The following is a 12,656-nucleotide window of genomic DNA, read 5'->3' as shown; positions in this document are numbered from 1 at the left end:
TGATGATGTCATAACCATATAATTAATTATAAAATAATTAATATATTAGTTCAATTATTTCAAAGACCCATAGTCCAATCAATTCACTTATGTGTCATATATTTGTCCCTTGAGATAATTTGAAGATAATATTTAAATTGGGCCAATCAAAATTTAATTTTTAGTCATCCAATTTGTCTCCAAATAAATCTAGGTAATTTAGAGATAATTTCATATTTTTGACTAATCAAAATTTAATTAGTGGTTATTTAATTTATCTTTAATATTTATGATAATTTAGAGATAAAAAATCAAATTTGATTAGTTAATTTATCTCTAAATTTATTTAGAGATAAACCTTAAGTTCGACCAATCAAAATTCAATGACTCAAAGTTTGGCCAATCAAAAGATTTTCAATGAGTCATCATAATTTATCTATAATTAAATTAAAATAATTTAGAGTTAATTTAAAGAAACTACATTCTCATCTAAGTCTCCCACCTGGCATTATAAATAAGAGGGCTTTTCTAAGCCATTTGAATTCTTTCAAAGGTATTCAAAGATTCGAAGGTATTCCAAGATTCAGAGCATTTCAGAGATCGAGAAGAATAGAAGATTTCTAAAGTGAAGATATCAAGCGATAGTGAAATTCGTGATCAAACGGTAGCGAAGTTTGTGATCAAGATATCAAATGTTCGTGATCAAGATTAAATCGTGAAAACACTTGAAGCGAAGATATCAAGTGTTCGTGATCAAGATTGAGTCGTGAAAACCCTTGAAATAAAGATATCAAATATAGTTTGCAATCAAAATCAAGTCATGAAGACCCTTGAAGCGAAGATATCAAGTTCGTGATCAAGACTAAGTCCAAGTTCGTGACTCTTGAAGACAAAGTGAGGAAATTAATCAGAAGAATTTCAAGAAATTATAGCTCACATCAAATATTTGTATTTGTCTCATAATTTTTTAAGTCAAGAAATTTTAATGAGAAATTTGTGTGCACAAATTTCTGGCACACCTGGTGAGACAGTCTGTGCCTCTCATCTTCTTTCTTTAAACGAATTTTCAAATCACAAATGGATCCAAAGAAAAATCTCGTCAACAAATCCGTTGTCAAGCCTGCTCGAGTTAATCCTACAGTTATTCCAACCTCATCATCAAGCACAAATGTTCCAACACATCCATATGGTACTTTAAGAAAGACAGGAGCTCTTATTAAATTGTATGAGCAGACTTTCTTAATCCTTAACCAAAATCCTTTATATGATGCTTATTCCCCAAGTTCTGAAGAAGTCTCTACTATGCAACTTGTTTCCTCTAAGGGATCAAGTATAAATCAACTCAAGGAACATGATAGCTTGATAATTCTATTTTATATAATTATTTTAGTCCAATTTTGTTATTAAATATTAGCTAATCCTTAATTTTCAATTATAATTTACTTATTTTTAGTTTTTTTTATAATTAGTTTATTGTAAAGTGAGTTATTATAATTTTATGTTATTTCGTTTAATTTGGTTATTATTTATTAGTTTTTATATTTTTCATAAGAACTAAAGGAATTGGGCTTAATTTTGGAAAGTAAGGTTTTGAAAGATCCGAAAGTCTACTTACATATGCTTCAGTATTTTAGCCATAACTTGTGCTACAGAACTCCAAATGATGTGATTCTTAGACCATTGGGAAGCTAAGAGTTGGATCTACAACTTTTATGAAGATCACTTTACTCAGTTCTACCTTGAAGATAGAGACAATTGTGTCAGAAAATAGTTAGATGTACTATGACGGGAATGGAAATTTTTAAAAGCTGACAATTGATTTTTTGGGCCTCTCATTACACTTTTAAGCCCAATTAAATCCTAGGTCAATTTAGGGAATTATAGGTTAATTTTATTAGTATAAATAGGATATTTTTAAGAACATTAGGTTAGAGAATTTTGGAGATTCAAAAAGCTAGAAGTTGAGGCTGAAACTTGGAGAGCAATGCGGCAAATATTTGTTTTGTTTTCTTCCTTGGCTTTTATTTTTCTTGTTTCTCTTAATGGTTGAAATTATTATAATGTTATTTGTCTTTGCAATCATAAGTAGCTAATTTTCTTTTTCTAGGATTGCAATTGAACTCACGTGTAATATAAATTTTTAATCTCTTTCTTACTTATCTTCAATGGGATTTGAATTATTTATTCCAATTTGTTCTTAATGCTTTTAATTGCTTAGCCACCAATTAAATTAATTTAAGAACCTAAACAAACTTGCGAAAGGAAATTTAGTGTAGATTAAAATTGAGATAATATATAATCATATTAATTGATTTGCGTATAGGATAGGGATATACCTATAGGCCATATATAGCCAAATTAGAGCATAAACTTAATAAATCTATTTTAATTTAATTCACATAGGGATATACTGTTTTTGTTAAAATATATTTTTATAAGATAAGTCGGGAGACCCTTATAAATAATTTAGAACTATAGGTTAGCAATTCAACCTATTAAATTAAGTTAAGGAAGAGAGGTAAGATTTAGATAAAGTGTGAGGGATACTGTAATCCTAAGCTTGTTTGATTTGATATTTACTTAAATTATTATTACTTTGATTTTTCTTTTTGGTTTAAATTTTGGTTAATTAGTTTTAGTTAATTAATTAATTTTGATTGTTTGGATAAGATAAAATTATTATAATTTTAGTACTTGATAAAATTTTAGATTAATTATCTGTGGGATCGATACTCTGCTTACTTATATACTATATATTCGATACGTATACTTGCGTAGTATAATTTTAACTGACATAGCTTGTCACGACCCGGCACTCCCTTTCGAGCCCGTGACAACCGCCGCGAAGTCTCGGTAAACATTCATTATCTGATATGTCAACCGAAACCTTGCAAGGCTCTTGCATCAGTTTTCCACTTCTTCTGTGAACAATAGTTACTAAATATCTAGTTTTAAGAGAATATAAACTATTTTAGATTGAAAACAATCAAAATAAAATTTTCGCCATCACAGGGGTATTTTGGTCATTTTTACCTAAAAATTTTGAAACCTGAAAAAAATACAACGTATGGTAGAAAGATATCCATTTTCAATTAAAAATAAATTTTTGTAATCTAAATCATCCATTTTTTTATAAAACAATTTTTATAGAACTATGCATAAATAATTTTTGTAACGTAAGAACAAAATAAATTCATACACATAGTGATACAGTAAACCAGATATTCAAAATTATCCTACAGTGGCATATGGACCCCGAGATAACCAAAAGTGTGCAAGAATGTAGACCTACGATTTCCAAGGAAGTAAGTCCAAAAGAAATCCTTGATGAAATCGACTCCTGAACCTGAAATGGTTAAAAAAGAAAGGGTGAGTTTTCATAAACTCAGTGAGTAAACAAAGTCCGTCATTAACATCTAAAGCCGAGTAAATGGAGACAGTTAATTTTTCATCATACCATAATCCACAACATTTTGTACTTGTTTCAAATCATATAAAACAACACATTTCATTATAATACACATCACGACTTATGATTTTCTTAAAAACTTGGCTCATGCCAAAAATCATACTCGGTGATACCTTGGCCGAGGCATTCAACCGAGTCCGCCAAGGTTATTAAGTTAATAACTACTCATAAAAACATAGTTTAGCCATCCCTTGGCGTTGGCAGAGTTCATCCTCAAGTGGTGGTTCGGCGTGAAGTGAACTCTATCGTACCTTAGGAGATATCCTTCGCGCCTCTCCTACTAAGGTAAATATAACGGGGTTTACCGTGCCCCTCTAATAGGCTGGTCCACGGAAACCCGCCTAGTGCAGTGACTAATTCAATAACCCACCAATCAATAAATTATTGCACTTCCAGTACTCTCCAAAATTCCACAAACCTCACTACAAGTCTATTCTAAGTGCAATTACCAAAATATCTCTCATTATGGTGCAAATTGCCAACAACGGGAGTAAAATTTTTCGGTACCCGTTTTCGATTTTCGATATTCCTAAACACTAAATACATCTAAATGGCATGAAAAACAACCAAATTCATCATCAATCCTCACCCATAAAATTCAGCCAAGATAGGTTCTATAATGGGCATGTGGATTTCTTGCTTAATTTTCATACTAAATGTTACTAAACACCTAAAAACACTAAGTTACCTTGAAATTCAACTAAATTCATCACCAACTTTCTCTCTCTAAATTTGGCCAGCATATTGCCCCTCATGAAAACTTGAATTTAATTCATGGAAAATGGAAAAGAATGCATGGGCAAGATGAATTTCAAGCTTAATATTAAAAATCTTACCTTTAGTCACCAATTTCTTGAAAATTCAACAATTTTTCCTTAGTTTTTCCTCCCTAGGGTTTTTCTTTCTTTTCTTTTCTTCTCTTCCTTGCTTGGCCGAATGTTGGGAGTGATAATGGCTGATTTATACTGATTTTTTTTAGTTAAATAATAAAATATCCTAAGTTTGACACTTGTCATTTTCTTATTGGTCCATTTTTAAAACTTTAAAATTTTAAACCTTTTATCTCCACCACATGATTAGTCAAAGGTCAAAAATGAGGATAAAGGAAGACCATGTGCTGGATAAATGTCTTGGTGGTGGAAAATTACTGTTTTGCCCCTAAGAGGGTAAAATTACCATTTTACCCTTATGCTCTGAAAAATACCGGGATTCAAATTTTTTTCACTTTTTAACCTCAAATCATACTCTAATAAGCCAAATGGGGCCAAAAAATCTTTTCTAAAAATTCTCATTTTGTCCCCAGGTGGCAAATGACCATTTTACCCCTAGATGGTGAAAATTTCGGTTTGACTCCAAATTGATCCTCAAACTCCGAATTACCATTTTGAGTCATCCTTGGACTGTGACGCTCTTAATTTCACCTTAAAATTCCTATTTGATCTAGTTCGAGGCTTAAATCAACTTTATTATACCTCTAGGTACAATACCTACTTTTGTAAATTTTTCGAGACTCTCCTAGCATGCAATCATGCTATCATGCTATCATCACATGTATGTCATGACAAGTATTTTATAAGGTTAGGCTTTACATAGCTATTCAAGCAGTAGCTCTGTTTCATCATCCCCTCACCAAAGTTCTTCGTCAAAAGCAAATTCTGCAGTGATGACTGTCATGACAACTGGAACAGCATCTCTAGAAGAACAAGTTACGCTTCTTACGAAGACTTTGGAATCTTTAACGACAAGCATAAGAGAAAAATATGAACAAATTGCCTCCATGATGGCAAAAATTAGCAAGAAATTTTCAAATCAAGAAATTTTGACCAAAAATTTGTGTGTATTCAGCAAAAAATCTTTCCAACAAGTTGTAGGTTAGGCAAAAGCTATATCACTTAAAGATGGAGGAGAATAGAGATCTCATAAAGCATATGAACGAATTTGATGGGATCATTGATCAATTGAAGGATGTTAACGTTAGGGTGGAGGAAAGAAGGCACTATTGTTCCTTGCATCGTTTTAGATTATGGAATCTCTTATTTACAAGAATGATACGATAACATTAGATTAAGTACAAGCAATGTTAATGTTTAGTGAAGGAGATAGAGATTTAGTTGACTCAGCATTGGTGGTCGAGGTTCGAAAGAGTAAGTTAATGGGCATGAGATCTAAGGGTGACAAGTATTCAGTGTTTTCAATATGGACATATTTGAAGGGATTGTCCTACAAAAAGGATGAAAGTGATAAGAATAAAAGTGAGTGTGTTTTCGTTACTAACGTTGATGATTGTGTGATCTTGGCAATCTCAGAAGATATGCATGTAAATTCTTATTGGTATTTAGATTATACTTGTGTCACTCACATAGACTATCAAAAGGATTATTTTGATTTGCTTCAAGAATGGTTGGAAATTTGACTTTGGGTGATAAGTCAACAGTAAAGGTCATAGGTCTTAGAAAGGTGAAAATTAATGTCATGACCCTGAACTCCCATCGAGCCTGTGACAACCGCCGAGACGTCCCGATCGACATTCATTACCCGGAATGTCAACTAGAACCTCACAAGGCTTTAATATCAGCTTCTTATTTCTCCTGTGAGTAACTGTTGCCAAATACCACATTCTAAAAGATTTTAAACTATTTCCAACTTAAACAAATAAAATAATAATTTTTGTCTCATAAGGGTATTTTGATCTTTTTTTCCAAAAATCTCAAAATCAGTTAAAAATGTAGTACGTAAGTGGAAAACACATATTTCATAATCAAAAATAATTTTGGATGTCTAAAACATTCGTTTAAAATGGAATTATGACCGTTAGAATAAAATAAAAATATTGAATAAATATTCAATTTTCTCATAAAACAATATTTTAAGAACACTGCACAAATAATTTTTACAACGTAAAAGCAAAATAAATTCCTACATACAGTAATACAAATAACCAAAGTAAAGAATTTAATTTATAGTGATACGTGGGCCCACGAATGACCAAAAGTATCAAAAGAAATGAACCTACAGTTTTGGATGTGGCAAGTCCAACTGTAATCCTCGCCGATATCAGTTATCTACAATCTATTCTGAGCCTAAAATGGGTGGAAAGGAAGGTGGTGAGATTATAAAATCCCAGTGAGTAAACAAACATCACTCAAAATATCTAAAGTCGAGTAAAAAGAGACTATTAAAACATTTCATCAAACTGTAATTTATCATCTTTCAACTTATTTCAACCAAATGAATCAATTTATTTAAATCAAGTAATCGGTATGGCTTATGAATTTCTTAAAAAGCTTGGCTCATGCCAAAAATTATTATCATACTCAGTTATCTGAGATACCTTGGTCGAGGGCTATCCCAAACCGAGTCCGCCAAGGCTATTAAAATTATGTACGCATAAATCATGTTTTTATTTTAAAAATATAGTCGTTCCTTGGCGTTGGTCGAGTTTTTCCTCACGTGGTGGTTTAGCGTTAAGTGAACTCTAAAAGTTATACCTCGGAAGTTACCCTACTCGCCTCTCTAACTGAGGTAAAATATAAAGGGGTTTACTGTACCCCTCTAATAGGCTGGTCCACAGAAACTCGCCCACTGCAGCAAGCTAAACCCACCATACAATAAAATTCAATAACATGATATGGTAATTATTGTAATTCACAACCTTTCAAGGCTAAATACACATTTCATATATTTCAACACAAATACCAATTCAGCCATTCATGCAAATATTGTCATAAGCCATTTATTCAAATCATAAATTTTACAACATAACAAGTGGTCTCCAATTACTCTTTTCAAAATCATCATTCAGTTTCAAGACAATTTATAAAATCTTTTCATTTAAACACATTTTGTTTATAAAACCTAAAATTAACCATTTAACTCATTTTCATAAAATTTCACCAAAACCGAATTAAAACATACTTTAGATAATTAAAATGATGATAAGGTTACTCACAATGTTTAGAGTGTGAATTTTTGAAGTACTCATACTACTGGTTCTCGGGTGCAATTTTCTTGCCTTTATCAGAGGACTCACCACCTTGACACAGTACAAAATCGAGAAACTTACTACATTGGTACTAAATCAAAATTAAACTAATTTAGACTACTAATGCATGATATGGAATGCAAAATGTCCGATTAATCGCTTAAATGTGATATTCGACCTAAGTCACACTATACTCGGTCTAATCGGCTAAAATCTCCAATTTAACTCCAAATCAATTCTTCTCACTTTCTACACTCCAATTATACCTAAATTACCTCAGTGACTGTGAATGAGATTCAATTTATCAATCTCGGGTCAATAATCACACATGTCTATTCGTTGAGCAAAAATTCAGATTTTCACACCAAAATTTCTCATTTAATTTTCAGCCTCACCAAACATCAAATATCACCAAAATATCATGAAACATCATTAATTTCAGCCACAATATCCTCCCTAGAAAATTCGGCCATTGATGGGTGATGGGGAAAATGAATTCTTTTCTTGTTGTTTTGTTTCTAGACATAATAAACTAATTAAAAACACTAACATAACTTAGAATCAAATCAATCCAACATCATTCTCTCTCCATACCCATTTTGATCAGCCATGAATTCACTATGAAATCATGAAATCTAACCATGAAAAATAAGGAGACATGCTTAAGGAAAATAGATTTCAAGTTTAAATTTAGAAATTTTACCTTTTTCACTTGTTTTCCTTGATTTTTCACACTTTTTCTCTTGAAATTCTTCACCTAGAGTTTGTTCTCTTCCTTTTTGCCTTTGTTCTTGGTGTGGCCGAATATGGGGAAGAAGAATGGGATAAATATGGGCTGATTTTTATAGAAAATAATAAAATATCCTTGTTTGACACGTGTCACATGCTTATTGGTCCATTTTTCTTTTTATACTTTAATAATTATGCTTTCATTCTCCACCACATGATTAGTCAAAGGTCAAAATGAGGATAAGGGAAGACCATGTGCAGGACAAGTGTCCTGGTGGTGGAAAATTACTGTTTTGCCCTTAGGGTGGCAAAATTACCATTTTACCCATAAGCTCCGAAAAATATCAGGATTATAAATTTTTCACTTCTCAACCTCAAATCATACTCCAATAAGTCATATATGATCAAAATCTTTCAAAAAAAATTTCCATTTTGTCCTCGAGTGGCAAAATTACCATTTTACCCCTAAATAGTGAAATTTTCGGTTTGACTCCAAATTAATCCCCGAACCCCAAATCACCAGTTTAAGTCATTCTAAGACTTTAAAATTTTCAATTTCACCCTAAAATCCCTATTTAATCTAGTTCGAGGCTTAAATCAACTTTGTTGTACCTCTAGGTACAATACCGACTTTTGTAAATTCTTTGAGACTATTCTAGCATGCAAACATGTTATCCATCATATGTATGCCATGACAAGTATTTTATAGAGTCAGGCTTGACATCTTCTCCCCCACTTGGATCAACCATATGATCCTTCTTCGTGACTGATTTCGACATCCGGTTAAATATTAATATTTTACTATTATTTTATTAATAAGATATTATTTTATTTTAAAAAATTTTATCTTGTCTCCTTAGTTCCCAAAATACCTTATTATGCCTCAATTCACATCCGATAAGCTTTATTTGTCACCATATCAAAGTATGAGGTATTTCAATTAAAATGTTTGATAAGGTTATGTGTTCTTTGGGTCGTGTGGCCTCTGTCCGAAATATGTGTAAGCATCTAATATCATTAAGCTTATGAAACTCCAAAAGGTATGGATTTTCAACCTATGAAGGAACAGTAAAAGTCACACAATGCGACATGGTTCTAATGAAGGGAATTGACATAATGGTTTGTATTGTTTAAAATATAAGGCCTCAAAGGGATGGGAACAATGTACAAAAGATAATAACTACCCAAGTGAGATGAGATTTCATTTGTCGATCATGAAAGGATGACAAATCTTATTGATGAATTGGAAGGTTTTTCGAGGTCCTTTTTTGAAGTCAATTAACGCCATTGATTTGACAACTACACAAATGCATTGGTCGTTTTTGCAATTAAGTGTTGCACCATGCTTAATTCAGTATGTGTAGTCAGGGTAATTTTGAAGGCCAATGGTTCGAAAAGTCTTGTGCTTGGGGAGTTATTCAATGTGTTGGAAAGTAGGTGAAGTTGGAGAATTGCAATTAGTTGCGGCTTATGGAAAAGGTTTAAGGAGTTTGAATTCAAGTCAAAGGTGAAAGTTTGTTGAGTTTTAGGTTAACTATAAATCTTATTTTATTAAGATTATTGTTTGTGTATAATGTTGACTAGTTGTACGGTTTTAAACTTCTTGTTCCACATTAAATTCTAAACTTATTCTACTTTGAACTTTTATATAAAAGTGGATCTTTAGTCATTCGAAGAGGTAGTAGTGCTTTGAAAGACATAAAGAGGGAATACCTTATATCTTTGTTTTTTGCTCTAGGTGGCACTAGAGTTGTATGGATGAGTGTTTAGAGGCTATTGAGAGAGGGTGTAGAGGAACTCTTAGGTTAATTTGAAAAACCATAAAAGTCAATTTTATTGTACTTTAATTTCTCAATAGTAGAATAACTGTTTCACTTTGTAAACTTAAGCAATAGGCCAAACTATCAAAATTTTTATGATTTTTTTGTTACTTGATTTCTCTAAATTTTATCTTTATTATTGCTTAGGTGATTTTCATAACACAATGCATGTAAGTTAACCACCAACTACATAATACTTAACCTAGCAAGTGCACTGCATGTAAGCACATGAGCTAGTGCGCACAAAGGTGCCATTCTTATTGGAAAGGAAAGCTTCTCGCAATTATAAACTACATATAATCAAGGAAACAAGATTACATTGACAGTACCTAGATATGTTGATAGTAAATTAACACAACACATCAACTTGGGCTAAATGTGAACAACTATGATCATTAATTGGTTTGCTAAGTATTATCAATCTGCACTACAAGAGTTCAAAAACTCCAAGAGTCCGGTAAATCCATGAACAACAAAGGGCTTTGACATGGCCACTCCACAACGTTAGACATGGGGATGCATTTGTTATGTACATACTCATAGAATGTCGAAGAATATATTAATACTAAGTTATCATATTCTATTTTGTAAGAGAAAACCCTCTTTGAATTCAAAGGAACACTTGCATAGTTGCATTGGCATCCAAATGGGCTTTGACCAAGAGTACTTGCTATTGAACATGTCAACTGTCGCTGATGTAACTGTCCTATATGTGATAGACCCTATAAAGGAGGTAACCAAAATAATATCTTCAAACATCGGTTAGCCATTGCCATTATAAGCAAAGTTAATATCTCTGTATTTCCAACTTGCAAGGCAAAGCACAAAAAAACAAAGATATCTAACTTATAAACAGTTATTATACTTTGTTTATAAATCATTTTTTTAATCAATTTTTTACATGTTATCGATCTTCTCATTAAATTTTATCAATCTATCAATTTTGATTTTCAAACTTAATTTTCATTTAACCATACTAAAGAGAAAACCTTATGAATTGATTTAAAAAATTTTGTTTAAGATTGCTCATAATAATATTTCAAATGAATAAAAATTTTAAATTCAAATCAAAATTATTTTTATATCATAAATCATAATACAGTAGTTAACTTTATATTTTTCAAGTGTAACCATATATGATATTAGATTTGAGTATTTGATTTAATAATAAATATATGTTTTTTATATTTAAAGATCTAATTGAGAGATCATCTTTGGGTAAATTTATATTTGATAAAAAGAATATATATTTAAAAAGAAAAAAGAAAAAAAAAAAACGTATTCTAAATTTTGCCCCACAAAATCGAATATAATAGCATTAGCCAAATTTGTTCTCCCTAAATATGGAAGACAAGGAAAAGAAACAACATCCGCAGCATACAGCATAAAGAAAGCAAATGCATGCATGGTTTTCCTAAGTCCGCACAAGGCGTTGAACCCGCGTATTACGTTGATGCCATTCCATTCTCGTCCAAATTCAGTATTATATAAATCTCTCCCACTCCCTCCGCAGTTGTGGGGTGTTTCTCTATTATTAAATCCTAGAGAACAATTGCATTCTTGGCATCTTGATTTCTTCTTGTTCTCCCTCGTACCACCTCAAACAAATCTAACTCCAACCAAATAATAAACAAAAAAAAAAAATGGCACGCCAAATCCTTGTTCTTGCATTGGTCTTTATTGCCCTTGTTGGGTTGGTTTCGGCTGGTGAAGCCTCCTCTGGCAGCAAAGGAGGCGCCGAGGCCGCCACACCTATCAATGATGATACCATTGGCAACACTGATGAAGCAAGCGCACCAACTACTGGTGATGAGGCTGCTGCTGTTGTTGAAGGCCCTGTTGGTAGTGAGGATGAAGCAAAAAATGCTGCTGCTGCTCAGCCTCCTAGCAGTGGTGCAACCACCCTTGGGGTCTCTGCTGTCGCTGGAGCTGCTGCAGTTGCTAGCTACTTGGTCTTCTAAATTAGTTTCGCTTAATGCTACAACTTTTCTAGTTTTGGTCTGAGAAAAGTTGTCTTATTATTATTCGTTCGTTTAATTCACATTGTTTGTATCGTAATTTGAGGTTTGCACAAGACTGGTTGAATTTGTTATGAATAAAGGAATGCATTTTAAGCAGAATTTTTGCATATACGTTGCTTGTGTCCATTTGTTCGTTCAAATCTTTTATCTTCCATCATAATATCCATGGCATATCATGTGAAATATATATACACTTCTTTTTGAATTTCCCAAGCTAATACTATAATTAAATGAAGGACCTTATTTAAGGTGTACTGAATGTATGGTCATAAAAATTGGTGAAAAGAACAAAGCATTTGGATGTTGTTAGAATTGCACCAGATAATGACGAGAAACGAAAACAAAGATGCAAGCCACATATGATACAACTTATTAAGGTGAATTGAGGTCCGAGAAAAAATCTTAAATTTGAGTTATGGATTTTCATTTGTATAACCAAAAAGCAAGCAACCAAAGAAAATAAAATCTAATTGCAATAGCAGGTGATGCTCATTGGCCGTTGGCAAAACTATTCTGCAGTTGAGAGAGCATACGCATTCTATGTCAATCATACCAGAATTGACTCCTTCAAGGTTGAGGCAGTCATCAATGGGTTGCTTTGTTGGATACTGCATCATTGAATTTAAGTAATCCTTATCAACATGTACACAAACAGA

The 12,656-nt window shown here is 32.2% G+C and overlaps 1 protein-coding gene across 1 annotated transcript; it reads left to right on the top strand.

Annotated features, from left to right (window-relative positions):
* Positions 11,485-12,109, top strand: LOC18609633 (anther-specific protein BCP1). Its single transcript, XM_018115098.1, has one exon. The coding sequence runs from the start codon at positions 11,623-11,625 to the stop codon at positions 11,938-11,940; it is 318 nt and encodes a 105-aa protein (XP_017970587.1). The 5' UTR covers positions 11,485-11,622; the 3' UTR covers positions 11,941-12,109.

This window comes from Theobroma cacao, chromosome 2 (assembly GCF_000208745.1).
Source record: "Theobroma cacao cultivar B97-61/B2 chromosome 2, Criollo_cocoa_genome_V2, whole genome shotgun sequence".
Taxonomy (NCBI): domain Eukaryota; kingdom Viridiplantae; phylum Streptophyta; class Magnoliopsida; order Malvales; family Malvaceae; genus Theobroma; species Theobroma cacao.
Note: the sequence above shows the minus strand (reverse complement) of the source record. Positions and strands in the feature narration are given on the sequence as shown.